Raw genomic sequence first — 20,109 nt, 5'->3', positions numbered from 1 at the left:
GCTGAGAAAGGTGAGTGTGTTCAGCCTTAAGAAGGTACGATTTAGCACGGATCTTTGTGCTTGCTTCAGCTACCTAAGGAGAGGGTGCAGAGAAGAGGGAAGGAGACTATTCTTGGAAGTCATCAGCACCAGAGCAAAAGACCATGGGAAGAAGTTACAACTCAGGGAATTCTGATGAACTATAAAGAAAACATTTTTCACTGTGGAGGTAGTCAAACACTGTAATCAGTGTAGTTGCCCAGAGAGCTTGTTTCACTATCAGTGGAGACATTCAAAACCTAACTGGAAAAGTGCCTTAAACCTGATCCTGTTGTCCCTGCTTTGAATGGAGGATTGGACTACATGACCTCCAGACTTCACCTTTCAACCTAGATTATTTTGTACTTCAAGAGTTACGGGGGGTGGAGAGTGGAGAAGGAATGGACTAAGAGTTCTATTTTATTGAAACTAAAATACTGTTATGTGGGTATTTACACTTGGAAAGCTAACATCTTGTAGCATGTCATGAGAGCTGATTCCTGTGGACCACTATAAGAATTGGTAATGGTGCAAGTCTGTCAAACTTTGGGCAGTAGGATGGAGGCTGTAGAGTGTGACTTACTCTACAGATTTGATTCTGTGTGATCCTGAAATGCATGCCATGCACGGTACTGCCAGCTGATGAGTTACTTGATCGCTGTTTGACTGTATATATGGAACTCCAGAACTGTTGCAACTTTTAGTCCCAGCATTCTGTACTAATGCAGTATCACAAAACATCTGTCCAAAACTTACTACTGTCTGATGTCTGGCTTGTGTTCATTCCACAGGGATGACTTCAGGACCTAGGAAGGATGCAGCCACATCTCCTGGGCTGATAGGCAGCAGCAAAGAGCTTGCAACCACAGCCACATCACCAACTCAGCATAATACTTCATGGTAAGCCACTAGGTAATCTCTGATTTAAGATTCTGCAGACACAACCATCAAATTCTCCTAGATGCAGGGAAGTGGCTGAACTTCTATGATATTTCATGTTAGCACGAGCTGGATAATATAAACTAAAAATTGCCATATCCTTTTGACATTTATAGTAAGTCTTACATTGCTTGTTAGAATAAGAAAAGCAGGAATATGCCAAGTTCTAACATTTTAATTTTACTTAGGTTTTGAACAGAAAGTATTTTATGTTCCGTGTCCTGACACATTAAATATGTTTATAAATAATTTGAATTTTTTATTCAGGTGTTAACCCCTGTTAGGTTTTAAATCCACTTGAAAATTTTAATCCCCTTGTATTTGCCTCCACTCCCATATTTTGTCAAATGGCATTTCTTTTAAGATGTTTTGTATCAGAGTTATTTTATGTTTAATGACAAACAACACATGAAATCGGCAATTCCAGATTATACTGTATATCTGCACCAAACGCACTGAAAAAACAGCATTATCACTGCTGCTTCAGTGAAGAAACAGAAGACAGCATTGTTGTTACACTGAGTCTAACAGCAACTTTCCTTCTTTAGGCAGGATTACAATTCTAGTGGTAGGTGCCTAGAAAAACAGCATACAATCCTTGCTTTTCTTTATCATAACCCACATTTTCTCATCATATAATCTTTAAGCAACAAAAAAAAATGCAGATGAAAATGTGAATTTGCTGTATTTTACACCACTAGTTAGATGAGTTTGTGCACCAGGATGACAAGAACATACAGCTGTTCATAAGAAGAGTTAAATGTTTCTCAGAGAATGAGAGGGCTTGAATCAGATTTAATCTTCTTTTGGCCCAGTGGACTAGGAAAATGTATGCTTGATATCATCCCTGTATTCTTGGCAGCAGCTGGCAGTTTATTTCTATCTTCTGAGAGAACTTGTGATATATAATAGGTGAAAAACCACTATCGATATTGACAAATTTGTACTTACTTGCTATGGTAACACTTTTTTTTTCTTCTGAAGGAAGGGATGATAATTCTGGGAGGATTTAAGAACTGAGATAGATTGGGCTCTATTTCCCACAAGTAACTGTATGTTTAAACAAAGAGAAACCACAAGATTGTCTAAGCATTTCTCTTAGAAGCAAGGGTTACCTTTGCAAGCTGGTAATATCATCAGATAAAGTGTACATAAAGATACTGCTTGATACCATCTAATAGTGATAAGTTGAGATTCCATTCAAGCACTGAGGAGTAGGTATAATTATTCACATCATACAACAACTGCTCAGAAAAAGGAATTTTATTCAAGAGGATTGACGGTCCATTCTTTTCTAAAAAGGGGAGTAAATATTTGTTGAAATACGCTGTTAGAAATCATATCAGATAAAGTGATCAGTAAAAGGAGTCTGATTAGCTGTCATCCTTTGAGGTTTATTTTACCAGTTGTTGACAGATTTTGAAAAATCCTGCATTTCTGGGGTGCGCTTTCCCATACTTCCTCGCTTGCTTTCTCTCGTTGGTGCTGTAAGTAGAATTGTCCAGTTTAAGCAGCCATGTTGTGCTTTCCCTTACTCATGGCCTTCTCTAATTGAAAATGGTAAATGGACAAGTATTTCTGTGGAGACCTAGAGCTGATCCTATCCTTCATCAAAAAACTTGCTTGGGTAGCAGGTCAGTCTCAATTTATCACTGAATGGTTATAAGCTTAGACTGCAGGTTTAACTAACTAAATTAATCAATATAGAGAATTATTGCTGCTTTTGTGCCACTAAAGTTAGGGTTTGTCAGCATGTTTGTTATAATCTGTGATTTGGGGGGGTTAACAGCTTAACCACAACAGTTGGCACGGGCCTGAAACTTGCAGCACAAAGCCCTAGCCTAAGAGCAAATTTATTTATTCGGCAGTACGTGTAAACCTAATTACTTTTGACTATTTAAATTTATAGGACTAGATTCAACTCATGTTTTTGCCAGCTTTAACTAGCACAAACCCTGGCATCCGGCAGTAACAGCAATGGAAAGCCTGCCAGGGAGAAGGTGTTGGAAAGCGACAGAAGCTCCCTGCCAGCACGAGGCATCAGGGTGCTAGCGCAGCTTCTGGGGAGGGCTGGCTGGATACGCAGGCATGGCAGGTAGAAGATGCGTTGGCTTGATAGCCTGTCTTGGCAGGGCTCAGCTGGAGGCCTCGGTGTGTTACGGCTGCCTCCTGCTTGAGGAAGAATCGCTGCAGTGCTACTTCCTTCTCTCTGTTGGAATGAATCATGTCTGGGACAAGAAATAAATGTCCCAAGAAGGTAAAGGTGTGTGCTTTGACAGCCTTAGTGATAGATCTGTGGAAGGATCAGACTTGCAGAGTGAATGTGCACAAGGTGGTTTCAGTGATATCCCTGACAGAAAAATAGCATTCCTTTATCTGGCGTCCTGAGTTGGACTAATAGTGGATTTGCTTGCCCATCATGCTTGTATTCATGCCTGTCGCTGCTTTTCATGCTACAGCCAAGCATTGCGTGTTTAGTTAACCAGTATTCTTTAGCCAAGTGTCTACACCTGCGTAAGCCCCTTGAAATTATGTTCACTGCAGGTCTGGAAAGCTTTTCTACTCCATGTGCTTATTTACCTAGACTAAAGCCAGTATATTTGGAAAAACGCACAGACAAGGTTGGGGCTGGGCAAGTTTGGAAGAGGAAGTTTGTCCCTTTCCCCTAAAGCATAGTTCCTGTGACTACCTTAAACATTACCTTTTCAATGGCCAAGGAAATCTTCTGGTTTTTATAACTGTTGTTTCCCTAAAAGAAGGACTCCTGGTTTCGGCTGTGAGCTGGAAAGGAGCTATAAAGGCGGGTAGTGGCATTTCTATGCTTTCATTTAGTGATGAAGTTTTTACAAAAACTAGATCTTACCTTAGGTATAATCAGGTACTCATCTCAGCAAAACAAGTGTTGGGTTTGGATTGCAAAACGGAAGTGAAACTGCTCTAAATTAACGTATTAAGCTATTCATTTTTTTAAAAAAAATGTGGTAAATTGTGCTTTGTGAAAGATCGTTTAATTTGATTACAGCCCTGGTGCAATTGTCAGGCTCTCCCCACGCAGAAACAGTTGTAGTGTCGAGTTTGGCACAGTAAGACCTATAACACTGCAGATAATCAAGCACTTAAAAAGACACAGGCAAAGGTTGTTCTGTTCACCATGGAAACAGATAATTCTCCTGTAATATTTTTCACTTTGGGCATCTAAGAAGTGAATTTAAGAACAGTTAGGTAAATTAAGGGATTGAGTGATAGCCTGGGATTTCAGCATTAAGCTTATGTTTTCTTGTTGCAGTTTTAAATCAGAGTTTTAATGCTAGCTGAATGCATTGTCTTGGAGTGAAGTTTCTTAGAGCCATTAAAATAAGTGATTTAGAAGTTCCTGCAATATGAATGCTATATTTGAGCTATATTGCTATCTGTTAGACTGCAGTGGCCTGTTGAAGTTCTTATAAACAGATTGTATTGTGTAAATTTGTGTTTAGGGACATTTTAAAAACAAAACTGTTTACCCAATTGCCCGGCACATCTCAGGTGAATGTGTATTCAGGGACTTTTAAGCAAATTAATATCTGATGTAAAATATAATGTGCAGAGTTGTATACTTAATAATGCACACTGGAATAGTCTAGAGTAGATCTGTTATGCTGAGTGTTAGGAAATATGACAGTGATGAGATTTTAGCTTTTGCCTTACTTACGCAGTAGTTGCCTTTCAGATCTGTTCGTGCTGGATGCTTAAATACAGTTCTGCTCTTAAGAGGACACTATGAAGTTTCTTCTACTGTAGAGCATAAGCAAGGACTGCCAAAGAAATAGTGTGTGGGTTTTTTGTTTTGTTTTGTTTTTTCAGGTTTTTTTCTTAGGATTAGACATCATTCAGGATTCCAAAGGAGGACAAGGAGAAAACGATTAGAAGTCTGTTTGGAGTTGGGTGGTGAGTTAGGTACTGTATGTGGTAGAAGATACAAGTTTTGCCTACTCCCTGAGAAAGCCAGCAGCACAAAAAGTCCCATGTAGTTCCATATGCAAGTGATAAAACCAGACGTTGGCAAATTAATCTCTCTTATTCACAGTGTAGGTTGTTAATTGTTCTCTCTGCTGGCTGTCGATACAATGTGAAATTTTCATTCACCATTCAAGATGGAAAAAGTTGTGGCTGAAAATGTTAACATTTGCATTTTTATTTGTTGATTTATTTAAAGGACAGCCTCTCTTACAGCAATCCATCACTCAGTGACACCCCAAATATGAATAATGTATTGTAGACTTGCGGTTACAATGTGTAATAAGTGCCAGAGACAGTAGAAGAATGTTAACTATGTTGCAAATGTAATATTTATCGACTCATGGTTTATTGCTTTCGAGGTTCAATAATACTGACCATAGGACATTAATATCACTTATCTTGATTTTAGTTGGGCAGCTCTGTATGTAGAAATAACCCATTTATCTCATACTTACAAAATAAATGTGAATTTTACAGCGCTTTGTGAGAAGTGCATTGTAAGTTTCTTTGCTTAGTGTTCACAATTCTCCTTTTCTGCCTTCTCATTTACTTGTATCTGACATTGATCCCACTCCAATTGCCTGACCCAGATGGTAAGCACCTCAGTACTCTCCTACAGGCTTTATTTACTGGCTGCATTATGATCTTGTGCCTCTGGTGGTGTTTGGACCAGGTCTCTCTTGCTGTTAAAGACCAGTATGAAAAGAAGCTTAGACAGTTTTCTAGTGCTTCTGTCTGAAACTACAATGGCTGAGATGTTAAAGCAGAGAGAACTTCTCTTTTGGAAAGACATGCATAGCAAGTCTAAGTCATCTTTCTTTAGAATCACAGGTATCAGAAGTAACAGTTTAATTAGGTCAACAGTTGTTATTATAGGCATTTATTTACAAAGAAATTTTTACTCAATGAATAAGAATACATTACAGCATTTTTGGAAGATTAGGATTCAAAATTCAGTAGTTTAAAGAACCAAAAATTTCTTGATAATCTGCGTAAGAAAAGAATTTACAATAAAGCTATACTACAGTAACAGATCAATCAGTAGTAATCATTCCTATCTTCAGATAGGAATTTGCTTGAAAACTTGCTCGAGAGTTTTGCTTCAGCAACTGGTACAGACTGGGCAAACACTACTCCTTATCTACGCTGTTAGGTTACGACCACTAAAAGCTTTGAAGTCTCAGGGGTGAAATGCAGATGTGAACCCAGGTCTGGGATCAACCCCAAATGTAATAGTGGGAGAGTTCAAGCTTATGCTGAAATCAGATTTCACCTGTGAAGCCTGGCTCTTGGGAAACTTGGAATCGGGTTCAGCCATGAAAATGATAAGCCTTGATTATATTTCACGTTGTAGACGTCAAGTAAATTTTGAAGTGACATTCTGTATTTATTTCTGAGGTTATAAAATTTAACACATCATCAGCTTCTTTTTCTTTACTGTATGTAACAGGAACACCTATTTGTGTCAGAGCAGTCTACCTAATAGCTGCTTTGCAATAACAGTTTTGGTGTGTCCGTTGCTGACAATGAAAATCATATTGGGGAATTCTGACTTGCAGTGCAAAAGGATTAATGTTAATTAGCAACTGTTGGCTGTAATTGTCACCCTCATTAAAATGCAGAATTATGTATTTCTTAGTTATAAATAACCTTTCTAATTGTACTTGATGTATGCCAGTTTAATCAAAAAGTACACTTGCAAACAGGCAGGTATTTGCATTAATCTAGCACTGGATCTTTGAGTCTTTTTTGATCGTCTTTTATTCCAGACTTGACTAGTTGGGGGAGGTCTATTCCAGCTACATATCCTTCACACATTCTTTTTTTTTTTTTTTTTTTTTTTTTTTGAGCTCTGTAGATCTGACAGGATTTTGTATTAAAATGAGGGAAAACGTGTTTTGGGAATATTCAGTGCAACAGAAAACGTGTCAAGTTTTGAAGTAGTTGGCAAGGTTTCCATCATTCAGTGGTCTGACAATAACTTGATTATAGTTTGAAAGTAATAATAAGCAAAAGAAAATAGAGTACAAATCTTATTATGAAGCTGACTTAACTCTTTTTGTAATTTTCATTGTTATCTTAATTACTTTTTTACAGCCCCCCACCCTGTGTTTTTGCAGATTCTCAAATACCATGTTAAATCTTAAGTGAATATTGGCTGATTGGATGTGATTCCTGTTTGCACTTGTAATCACAGCAATGAAAACTTAATCTCAAAATATTGTTTTTAATTTAAAAAAAAATATATTTTCAGGTTCCTTCTGTGCTTTGCTTTACTCCATTGTTAAAAAGCCTGATTTGACTGTCTTCTCTTCCTCCACTGATACTCTGAGTGCTCTGTGTTCTAGCTTTTAAATGTAATGTTTTCTTGGTATTACTGTGATGGCAATTTCTACATAGCTTAGCAAATTAAGACCAGTCTTGGTTCCTGTCTTCATGGTTCTCCAAGGAACAGTTCTGCATAGTTCTCTTCCTAGCACTGTAGTCACTTACCTGTTCCTTCTCTTTCAGAGGAGTTTCCTCTTGGGTTTTTTTGTTTGGTTATTTTTGAGGAATTGATTAAGATATACAGAATAACTGCATCTTACTTTAAGAAGACATTCTTCCAAAAGATGGCTCTGTCATACTTCCACCACATTGCTTATATGATAATATATTCCCCTTTTTCTCTCTCCTTCACCTGCCTGGACTCTTTAGGCTGTAAACTCTTCAGGGCAGGATCATATCACAGTACATCTCCGTGCTTGGTTGTTCTGTGTAGTAACGATGATTAACTGTGATGCTAGTATAGTTAGGGTGAAATTCATCTTGCTTATCTTGACACAACGGAGCTAGTTACCCTCAGCTTCTTTCATGGTCGATGAGTTATTTTAGGATCAGCTAAATCACCTTTTGGTGATACCTGTTGTCCTGTGGGCTGTAAAGTAAGTCTGGAGTAACACACACTGACACCTTATCCTTCTTCTAGCTGAATATGTGGAACTAAAAATAAGTTTTCATTGATATTTTGCTTATGGATTGGAGGCAAATGCAGGGTTAACCTATGTACTGCATGGTCGGTGCCTTGATTATGGACGCAGTTTTAATGCTCTCATAAATCAAAGGGCTTAGGTACTGAACACTGTGGGAGAGGGAGTGGGTACGTATGGTTGTGAACACACAGCATCTTCCTCAGTAGAACATGAACTTGTGATGTGGTGACATGTTTAATAAAAAATGTGGTGATGGAAGTTTGACTGCTTCAGAGAATTCTTCTTAGAAGTGGCGTGAAGTGGTGATGCCCTGTAACTTGAACATCAGTGACCAGTACACTGCAGTGTTTCTGAGGTCTAAGCAGGACCTTGCACCAGCCATGTCTCATCTCTGCTAGTCAAACATTGTGTGTGACCAGAGATGGTCTCAGCAGACAGATGCAGCTCTGTCTTCTCAATTAATTCCAGCGGATGGGTTGCCTACTTAGGAAAGAAATCATTGTTTCTCTGTCACTTAAGGACGTTAAACAGCCCTTTACACTGTTTGATTTGCCCTATTTCCAGTTTTTAATGTACTTTTTCTTCCCTTCACGATATTCTAATTCTCTGCCTCAATAAAGACCTCCAGCTTTTGTTTTTACTACCATGAATAGCATAGTATCAGCAGTGTCTCATTATCTGTCCTTCCTCTAGGCCACTTATGAATACATTAAAGAGTTCAGGGCCTAACAGATTTCTGTGACGCTACACTGGTGACCTCCCTGGCCACCTTCTAGCAGACCAATTTGTTGTTTTCTCTTTATTTCCTGCCTTTTAACCAGTTATCTATCCATTAATGGGTTTTCCTCTTAGTTTATAGCAACTTTTAGGTCTTCAGTGGTAGAGCGCTGGAAAGCTTTTGAAACTCCGGACAGACATTTTAAACTGTATTTTCCTTTTTCAAAGGCATAATAATTTTACAAATCTAGTAGAGGTCCCCAGTGAATTAAGACTTCATATAAAGACCCTGTCAATATGTCAAGTTTATTGATTCTTTATTATAATTTCTATCAATCTGCTTGTTCTAAACATAAGACCTCTTTATTTGTGGATTTTTGCATCATTCCAGATCACTTCAAAAAAACCCTGCACTTCTGCCAGAACTGAGGCAGTTTTAGGCAATATTATGTGCTACAGTTGATAGTTCAGCTATTTCATACCTGAGCTACTTTAGAAGTTTGAGTGAGTAGCAGCTGATCCCAGCAATTTATTATTGTTCATTTATGTTGATTTGTTCTGTAATGTATTTATATGACACTTCAACCTGAGGCAGGTCTTCCACCATGCCCTCTGTGGCTTCAGAAACTTCCCAAGTTTGTGCATGGTGAATATATGTCAGCTCATTGATCTTTTCTGCTATGGCATTATTATCCTTTACAACTTTATCTCCTCTTGGCTTTAACAAAACTCAGACTTCTGATTTTTCATATATTTAATGGGGATTTGTTATTAGACCTTATGCTTTTAACCATTAGTGACTGGCTGAAAACTGTTGCGGACTTTGATTATGTGGGGGTTTCTTGGTCATGTTATGCTTTTATTATTATTATTATTATTATTATTATTATTATTATTATTATTATTATTATTTTATTCCTGTTCTTCTTGATCTATCCATTTGTTCTTTGCTATTTTATTTATTTGGACCTGACTGGACATAACTGTCTCCTGTACTATTCCACTTAACTGGTATAACTCCATTTCATCCTTCTGAAGTCTTACTCCGCTTTTGTGGAGCCCTAGTATGACTATTGGGCAAATGTGTGCTGTCTGAAAATATTTTTACCTTTTTAGCTACCCCTTTTGATTTCTTCTTAACGGACTTTCTCACTTTTATATTGTTTCCGTATCTGAAATGAAAGACTGCTGTAGTCAATTTGACATGTTGAACCTATGCGTGCAATGTGTATCGTTACTCTTTGGTTGCAGCATCTGAGCAGTGGAGTGGACTCTTCACAGGTGTGAGACAGTTTTTGTGGAATGAACAGCACAACAGTCTAGGATTCAGCTGGGAAAGGGGTGGCTAAGTTTAGAGTACTATTAAAAGTTCTTAAAATCAAAAGTGATATGCAGAAAATGAGTAGGGAACAATATTGTCTTGTCTGCTGGAGAAACTGATGGCCATCAGGCAGAATTGTGGGTTGGTGCATTCAGAGCATGCAACATTTAGATAGACACCGGAGACCAATTTGCTCATATCCTGACTTATTTTTATGTTCTTAACTCCACATACTCCAAGATTGTCATTGTAGTTTTCTCTGACTTAGAGGTTTTTAAATAAAGTCATCCATAATATATGGATTATAATAATGATTTTTACATAACTACGTGTTCATCTCTTAATGTCCTTGTTAAGACATTTCTGATGTGGAAAAACCCAATATCTGGATTTAAGTCTGAATCTCATAATGCTATGTGTCTGGAATTAGTTCAATAGGATGTAATAACGGAAGATTCAGGCCCTGATTTTTCCTGAGTAAGGTAATGAAATAACCAAGGCGTCTTTTACATTTGGGTAGGGAAAGTCATGGCAGTATTTCAGTGTAAAGAATATCCACTGTTAAATATGTTTTTGTTTTGTGGGCTTTCCAGCATTACTTTTGGGAACCTTGGTTTATTTAACATACCTTCTAGTTTTCTGACACAGATTTGAAGGAAACAAAGAGTCCATGGTGTAATTCCTAGTCACAGATCTTCGTTCAAGCTGAGGGCACCAATTTGTACTGTAGGTGTGATTTTTTTCTCTTCCTTGACCAGGTTTTCTTTCCAAAATCACATGCTATTAAACATCATTAAGTTTGGCTTTGTGAGGGGCTGTGACTAAAGTTATCTCTTCAACATTTAGATAATCTTAAAGGAAAACAGTATCTGGGTGGTTTTTTTCAGCATTTATTTAATTGTAGATACAGGTTGTGTTTAGCATTTACATTTCACAGTGCCGTGTGCTTCTAGGTCACAGGTAATTTGGGGTTATGTATAATAATTTTGATCCGTTCTATGTTGTTTATGAGGTGGTATTTCATTTATGGCCCTATGGGGGGGGGGAAAGTTATATTTCCTTTAGTGTGGATGTTTGAATGTGGGAGGGAAATAAATGGAAAACATGATGAAAAATTAAACCTTTTACTGAAAATAATGCTGTTATCTTTGTTTTCTGCCCTGTACAAAGTTAACTCTGTCTGTTTTAATAGTGGTGCTTTAAGTGTTATTTTTCTACTTTGGTTCTTCCCACCCATAAGTTTTAAAGGATTTAGTTTTGCAGCTTACAGTGGGAAGACTTTGTGTGAATGATCTAGTTGAAGATGTCCCAGTTCATTGCAGGAGTGTGGACTAGATGACCTTTAAAGATCCCTTCCAACACAAACTCTTCTATGGTTCTATGAAAAAATTGCTTTTAAGGGTTGGGGTTTTTTTTCTGTAAAAAACAACCAAAGACATTCTAGAGTACTAATATATAATTTATGCATTTAAAATCTTTTAAAGGAGATCCTCAAAGCCTCTAATGCCATTGTACTTTTAACTTTCATTTTTGCTTCATCTGCATTAAATCAACTTTCACTACTTAAAACAGAAATTGAGTTTATTGAAACATTTCAGTTCTGATTATTTTTTAATAAAGATGAAGAAGGCTAACCTAATGAAATCACTGGAATGAAATGAGAAAAAATTTAAAAAAAATTAATAAGCTGAAGACTTGAAGATTTTATTAAGTCACATTTGCCTGTACGTTTCTCTGTGTGTACCATCTTGGATCAGTAGCGTAAAAAACATGTCTTCTAAGGGATGACCTTTGCACTGTTAGGCTGACTTTTTCTTTTTCCAGAAGCGTTACTGGAAACACATTACTGATAGTTTGTGTGTGCATTAAATTCTGTGCCCGTGATCACAAAATTGTGGTTTGAGATGAGCAGTAGTACTGAATTCAGATTCCCCCCCTCCTTTATAGGTAGTTGAGACCTATAAATATATTTTGTAGAATACACGTCTGTCAGTCTATCAGGTATCTGTGGAACATCATAATGTACAGGTAGCTTTATAGCTTTATGATTTATGAGTTTGCAGATGTTTTCATACTCTCAGAAATAAAATTTTCTCTGCTCCATGCAGATTATCTGATAATTCAGTGTTGCACTGTGTAGGTATATTTGTAATATAAAGTGTGCTGTCTGTAACTTCCTTTGCAAGCATAGTCTGACCTGGGGTGTTCTTGTCACCATGTCTGTGCCCCTGTATGTGTTTCTGCCCAGAATTTTTCAAACTCCGCTCTTGTTCCATTGACCTTGTTCTTGCTGACTAGCCTATGTTCTTGCAGCACTGCCTGTGTTTTTTTACTGTAACAGGTGAAGCAATTCCTAGAAGGACTTTAACAGTGTTCCAGCTGCTGCTCATCCCAGCTTCTGCTTGACTCTGTTAATTGCTCTGTGCATCCCTGTTCTTATCCATATGCTTGGAATTTGGAACCTGCATATCCAACTTGTTCGTAGGCAACAAACGAACCTAATAAGAGAGATGTCCTCTTCCTCCTTCTTCCTTGCCAAGTTCAAATCTCTTTCAAGCTGCTTTGTCCTATCTCCTAATGACCTCAACATCTAGATTTCTAGGTGTGAAAGAAAAGTGTGGTTTTTTGACTCAACCTGCAGTGACAGCTCAATACTACTGTGATGAATGTCTTAAGGAGTGTCTAGATCACTAGAATGTATAGGCCTATTGTAATTATCCGTACGATTTTCTTGTTTTCACTTATTTTGTTTTGTTACGAACTTTTTAGTGGCAGACCATTTCTACCAGTGCACTAACCATAACACGGCGTGGCTTTGACTTTACTCAAACCAGGAGATTTTTGTGCCAAGGTTGTAATATTGTATCGTTACTTCATCGTATCTGTGTGAAAATTTTAATTTCACGCCCTGTGGACTTCACTGTCTCTGTGCATGCTGCTCGTGTTGTTGCATAGAAGGGTAAGTCCCTGGGTCACATTCATTTTGCAGTGTGTTTGTTTTGGTTTTTTTAAAGTAAGAGTTCTGTTTCCTTTGAGAGATCTTGCTGTAAAGCTAGCTGGGGATTTCTGCCAGAAAAATATTTGCAAGCTTAAAGTCAAGATAGTAAAAATATTTTTACTAAATTTCTTACAATGTGGCTATGATCATCATATTCAGAAAGAAAAAAAAATGTGTATGGGGTTATGTGCTACACTATGATACATTTGTATATGAATAGGTGCAAGTCATTTGTTAAAGTATGTGGGGAAGGAAGGGAAAACCCTTGCTTAAATGTGTTGTCATGTCTTCCATATATCCTGGGTTTAATGAGTTGCAAACATTTCTGGGTTTACCCAGAGCTAAGCTCTTGGTTAATACTTGAGTTGGTTTATGGAGCTTCCTGATTTGCAGACATTGTCATTTTAAGCTTCCCTGGTTGTACCATGCCTGTACCGTGTGGGTAAGGCAGAGTCTGGTCCTTGCTAGTCAGTCCTTGACTTTTTCTTATGTAATGTCTGCGAAGTTTAATGTGTTGATGGAAAGAAATATGCTACTATGAAGTCACAGAATAGCTGAGGTTGGAAGGTGCCTCTGGAGATCATCTAGCACAAACCTCTGCTTGGAGCAGGGTCAGCTAGAGCAAGCTGCTCAGGACTGTGTTGGGTCAGGTTTCAAATACCTCCAAGGATGGAGACTCCACAACCTCTATGGGCAACCTGTGCCAATGTTTAACCACCTACATAGCAAGAAAGCTTTTTTACTTCCATTCGAATGGAATTTCTTGTATTTCAGTTTGTGCCCATTACCTCATGTCTTTTCACTGGGCGTCATGGAGAAACTGACTCAATTTTCTTTCCTCTCCTAATCAAGTATTTTTGTATAATGATAAGATGACCCTGAGCTGCCTATCATACAATCACTTAGGTTGGAAAAGCCCTTTTGAGGTTATCAAGTCCAACCGTTAACCCAGTCCAAGCATGAGCCAAGTCCACCACTAAACCATGTCCCTGAGCACCGCATCTGCATGTTTTTTAAACACCTCCAAGGGACGGTGATTCCACCACCCCCCTGGGCAGCCTGTTCCAATGCTTGACCACCCTTTTGGGGAAGAAATTTTTCCTAATATCCAATCTAAACCTCCCCTGGCGTAACTTGCGGCCGTCTCCTCTTGCCCTGTCACTTGTCACCTGGGAGAAGAGACCGACCCCCCTGCCTACACCCTTCTGTCAGGCAGCTGCAGGGAGCCACAAGGTGCCCCCGAGCCTCCTCCTCTCCAGGCTGACCCCCCCAGTTCCCCCAGCCGCTCCCCACCAGCCTTGTGCCCCAGCCCCGGCACCAGCCCCCTGCCTGTCTCTAGACATGCTGTAAGGCTGAACTCCCTTGCTGCAGGTCAAACAACCCCAACTCTCTCAGATTTTCCTTTTGTATCAGATACTTCAGTTCTTTAATCATCTTTGTTGCCCTTCACTGGACTTATTTGAGTGTGCCTATGTCTCTGTTGCACGGGAGAGTCCAGCACTGGACATAGCGCTCCAGCTGTGTCCCACCAGGGCTGAGCTGAGAGGAAAGATCACCTCCCTCGGCCAGCGGCAGTGCTGGCGTTGCTGGCTTATGTTCAGTTCTTTGTCTACCAGGACAACGAATGTCCAGGTCCTTCTCAGCAAAGCTGCTTTCCACCCAGTCAAAACTGCCCTGTGCTGGCGCCTGGGGTTATTCCTCCCCGGGTGCAGGACTTCATGTTTTCCATTGTTGAATGTTGATAGATTCTTGTGGGCCCATTTCTCTTGCCTGTTCAGGTCCCTCTCTGTACACCTTCTGGCCCCTCTCAGTTAAAATATGGAAATTCATATAAAATATGAAAATATTCAGAAGAATATGGGAATGAGTGACTTAGCATCAGTCTCTTGAGCTGTTAAATGCCCTGCCTTATTTTGTAGCCTATTAATGGCCTTATGTAGTTTCTAACAGAAACATGGACTGTCCGCAGATGTATGCTTATCAAAAAGTTATCCTGCAGAGCCCGAGATCATCTTTGCTAGTTACTGCTGGGAATGAACAAACTAAAATTTCACTTCCCTGCCCATCTGTTCAGCAACTGAAAGTAGGTAATTTATCTCAGTGGGATACCTACCACCTGTGTAAATTTTTTGAAAGAGGTTGTTAGCGTGCAATGACTACAGCCAAGGGACACCAGGCCTGAGCACCTTGTACTCTGTGCTTTACTGCTGTTTTTTTCTGTTGGGTGCCTTCTAAGTTGGTACTTGCACAGTGTCAAGCCTATTCAGTGCCTTTGTCCCTATGAAGCTTACAACAACTCTACCTGCTTTGCCACACGGCATGCTCTTGTGCCAACTGCGTGCAACTCCTTGCCAGCAGTCACCTCTCTTGACATGCTAAACCAGGCATCACCAACATGCTATATTTTTTACAGCTACTGTTTTATCTCAGCGGCTTCTCTTGAATTATGTATCCTCATCTTTGATGTATGAAATCTCAGCTGATTTAAAGATTACCCTAGAGGGCTGAGCACATCTGGAAATGAATGGAGCAACAGATAGTCCCAGCCCTTCCACACTAGAGTGCCAAGTGGGAACTTTTGCAGCAGTTGAGTACTGGAATACAATTCTTACAAGTGTTGTTTCTTCACATATGGTCTGCACCCAAGCAGTCAATGTGTTGGGATGCCAAGTATTTGAGCTCAGCTGCAACATTTGTTCTCAAGCAAATTGGAGTGAATGAGTTCAAATAAAGAGCTGGAAAGCAGGGAGATCATGGGCTGTTCTGTTAAGGCTAGGCACCAAGGGTTTCACTAGATAAGATACCTGAAATTGTATGTGCCTCTCAGTGGGAGGTGAGTAGAACAGAGCAAGTGAATGCAAGTTTGGCTGAAAAGCAGTTGCTGTCTGATGTGAGGCTTCAGAGTACATTAGGAAGGAAGAAGAAGCAACTGAGCATAAACTACACGTATAATCTCAGCAAGATACAGAATCGCAATGCATATAAAGCTTAAGCACTCTAGCCTATGAAGCATTCTTCAGTTTCTTCAGCGGTGGTTGTGGTCACTGTGCTCCCTGCAGAAACTTGGCTTTAGGTGAGCTGAAAGATCCTATTCACCTTGCTTATGCTAGCATAGCTGGCATAAAAGATGATGCCATTTACTGTGTCATTAGGATTAACAAAGTGATGCCAATTAAAAGCTGAGAGCAACATGCAGGTTGCTCAGGTTTGTTGTGCAGTCCAGCCAGAAAAATGGGCTATTTTGCAGAGTATGTCCATTCGCTGTATTTTGACTGTTACTATACCTTAAACTCCTTTCAATTTCTAGGCAGTTTCAACCTATTATTAGCTGCCCACAACACCATCCTGTAAAATGTCCTTTCCTAACTCTCTTGCTACCCACCCAGCTCATGAACAGAGAACAGCAAGGCATTGTTTTTTTCCTCCTAAATGTTCTTTTTAATGTGTCAAGCATCTGACTGGACAGTTTCTTCTCGCTACTTGGTTCCTTCTTCCTTTTCTCCTTTTTTCCCTGTTCCCTGCCAAGGCACTGCTAGCAGAAGCATAGGGGCTATTGTCATGGCCTTGCTGCTCCAGGGAACAGGAGCTGGTAGGTGTTTGCATTTGCCTCTGGAGTGTAATTCTGACTGATGGGTTCTTATCAGGTTTGCCAAGTCCATCCATCCAATTGTCTATTTCTGTTCTGAAGACCAAGCAACCATAAAGTTGAAAACTGTCTTGTATTTTTGGAATCTGAAATTTCAGACAATGCATTTATGAATTATTTATGGCGAATGTGTTTTCAGTAATGTGCGGCATAAAATGGAATGAATGCGTATCCATACTTGCCCTGAACTCTCCAAAGTACATGCTAATAAACAGAATGATAACCTACCATCACTTTTGCCCTGTAAGATTTACAGTGCAAGCACTTTTTTATGTGGTTTAATTCAAGTCAGTTTGTCAACTTAAAGCTCTAGTGTTTTGTTTTAAAGTACAACTTGGTGAGTGATTTTCTATTACTTAAAGAAATCTAACTGCTTTTTCACCCCTATTTCAACTAGAGTTAGTGTCTGTAAATTTTTCTAGTCATGCTGGCATAGAGCCACACTAAATTATGCTTTAACTCACAATTAGAAGGAAGTGGCAACTGTGCAGAGCAGCAAACCTTTCATTTAAAATGGCCATTATGTAAGATCATGATTCTGCAGAATGATTAAGATATTGAAGAATAATTAAGATATCTTTTAGTTTTTTGTCCATTTGGAAGTGCTGGGCTTATTTAATTTTTTTAAACCTCCCCGAAACAGCTTTTTCCATAATGACAGTAATACAGGACTCTGTATTATCACAACTTACTGTTTACTGGTATCTGAGCTGTCTAATGAAAACTTATTTTCACTGATACAGCTGACAGGGCAGAGATAATTAAGAAACAGAAGAATCTGAGTGCTAGATTTTGCTATTAAACACACCTTGCCACAACAGAAAAAACTAAGCTGATAAGCAGGAGAGGAAGGATTGTGCAGATCCACAGGAAGAGCTGATGTTTAGCTACAGCAATTGACTGTATGTAAAATATTTCACCAGGATAGAAAAAAAAAAAGAAAAGGAAAAGGTAAAATAAATAATTTCCAAGCATTCACTGAGGCATCTCATTTCCAGGGTGTAAAACAGAGAGCTTGCAGTACTTACTCACCCTGACACAACAAATGGCAGCAGGCAGGGAAGAAACCCAGCCCCAGTGAACCAGTGGCAGAATTTCCATTGGCTTCCATAGGGTCACAATTCCACTCCAATATGTGCTTAAAACTACCGCAGTCTGATTTTGCTCCTCTGCTCAATGAGGTTTTAAATCTTGCACAGCTAGTAGCAGTTCTTGCCACAATGGTTAGAAAGTCAATGAAAGCTCACAGTTCAGTAACTAAATGACAAGGTAAGAAACTTTGGAATCATAAAATGGTTATAACTGCTTAACCTAAAACTATGCAGATCTCCCAGTGATTCTACAATTGAAGAAAAAAGTTGATTTATTATCTGGCAGGCTGGGAATTTGGAATGAGCTTGTGAAAATAGTCAGATTGCTAATCCATATAAAAGTGGACTTTGCAAACTGTATGTGGTGCGAAAAGAAATGAAAACTAAGGGGCAACACTAAGACTGGCAGAAAGGAGATGCGGAATTGCACTGTGACTTAAATATGCAACCCTTTATGAGAGGTTTAGTAAATTATAAAAGAAAGAGCACAATTTAAAGGTGTTTCATTGAATTAGTGTTTGTTTTGAGGGGAAAGAAAGATGCTTGGGGACAAGCTTGGAAGAGCAAAAAACTGAGAAGAAAGACTGTTAAGGCAAGAGAAGTAGGGGTATGAGGTATGGCGGAAAAGATGATGACAGTTTAATTTTGGCCCAGAACAATAAAGGGTGAAGATCTTGCTGAAGATAATGCGTGATGACAGAGTGCTTAAAGGGAATAAAAGCTAAGCATGCTCTGAAGTGCAAAGTTATTATGTAATATCAGAGCAGAATCAGGGCCGCAGGTGCCGTACGTATACTGAGGTTCATTTTCTGATCTGAAGAGCTTTCAGACTTGATGAGACAGAAACAGATATGTGGGAGGGGAGAGGGACAATACAAACAGTGATTACAGACGTGGTTGTTAAATGCCATGGTAGTTCCACGGTTCTGTAATTTCTTTCTTTTATACTAAAACTTCATTCTAAATTATTCTTCTGTCACTGGCACATCTGATTTAAAAGGCTTTTTTACTTCCTAGCACTCATATCTTTGTTCAGCCTTCACCCAAAATTATTACAAGCTCAGTTATGCCAATTCAGCTGCCTGCAGCCATACCTTAAAAGAAATTATCTGGAGGGTTTGTTGTTTTTCAGCTACTAAAGCACACAGAGACAAAAACAATGAGAAAGCCCTTTCAGTTGTATTTGACGTGTTGGTAACGTGGCAGCAGGGTCTGAGCGAAAGTCCTCTGAGGAAATAATAGAAAAGGCTGAGTTACCAGGAGCAAAGAGGTAGGATAACTGAGGATTGAGAGCATTGAGGTGGGAGTGTGGAAGGGTGAGGAAAGCAGGTCTTGGTCTCTGACTATCAGGTAAGGTAGCTTGTTTAGCAAGGAGGAATGAGACCAGCAGCAACTCTTACTTCAGTAATGACAGATGGTTGTATGCTGTCATAGGTGGACCCAGGGTAAAAAGTGAGGAAGAAAAATCTCTGGCCAGCCCTGCCTTATACGAGGCATAAGTTTTTTCAGATGCTGTTGCTGGATCCGGTGTCCTTTAGTGCACTGGCTCTGCTTGGTATGCGAAAGGCCAGGGGCAAACCAGCAATGCTCAGGCCCTTTCAAGACCCAAAGTTCTCTGTAGCTCTTTACTCCTATTTATCACACTGAGGAGGGAGGATTGTCCTGTAACGCTGCCAAACACAGCTTATGTTGGTTAGCAAAGGTGTGATGTTGTTACTCATTTCTGCTGCTGCTCTCCAAATTCTCCTGTGCAAAGGCTGTAATCTTTGATGCCACTTTCCACAAGATTTAGTGATAAATTGTCAGTAACCCCACAGAACAAGTCATTGAGTTGTTGGTGATCTAGATCTTGCAGCAGACAGTGATGTGTTGCAGTGCAGTGTATCAATATGTACATGTGAGAGAAGGACCTGTGGAGCAATGCAGTAGCAGCAAAAAGGCTGTTGTCATCTGAATCTGCACAGACAAGCGTTGTATGAGTGCTGGAGGGAGCTGATCTTCTCTCTGTTTTTGTGTAACCCCACTGAGGGAATAAGGTGCTCATTTCTGGGTGATTGCTTACTGGAAAGATATTGTCAAAGACCAGAGGACGGTGGCAAATTCTGTTGCTATGCCAGAGGTATTGATTTATGAGAGAAGATTAACATATATGTGGCCAAGATAAATGTTGACTGATACTGAAGCAGAAGGGAGAAATGTAATACTGTTCAAATACTTGAGGAGTATTTGCACCAAAGAAGGACGCTTACTTCTCAGTACAGTGCCAGATCTTTAGCTACAACTAACAGCGTGGAGCTGGGAGGAAGAAAATCCTCTTTGTTTATCTCTAGCTGACTATCAGAAACATATTCTTTTTGCAGCACATACCTTTTTCTCCTACCAAACTCTGAAGCAAGAATGCATGGAAC

General features: G+C 39.3%; 1 protein-coding gene across 3 annotated transcripts in view; it reads left to right on the top strand.

Annotated features, from left to right (window-relative positions):
- Positions 1 to 20,109, top strand: part of KIAA1328 — a gene marked incomplete at its 5' end in the record, with an annotated part of 180,754 nt that overhangs the window by 149,619 nt on the left and 11,026 nt on the right. For all 3 annotated transcript variants that reach the window (XM_080371387.1, XM_080371388.1, XM_080371389.1), the window contains one exon: positions 810 to 918. In XM_080371387.1, coding sequence (XP_080227513.1) covers positions 810 to 918 — 109 coding nt within the window. The remainder of the gene's footprint in view (positions 1 to 809; positions 919 to 20,109) is intronic.

This window comes from Falco punctatus, assembly GCF_963210335.1.
Source record: "Falco punctatus genome assembly, chromosome: Z".
Lineage (NCBI taxonomy): Eukaryota > Metazoa > Chordata > Aves > Falconiformes > Falconidae > Falco > Falco punctatus.
Note: the sequence above shows the minus strand (reverse complement) of the source record. Positions and strands in the feature narration are given on the sequence as shown.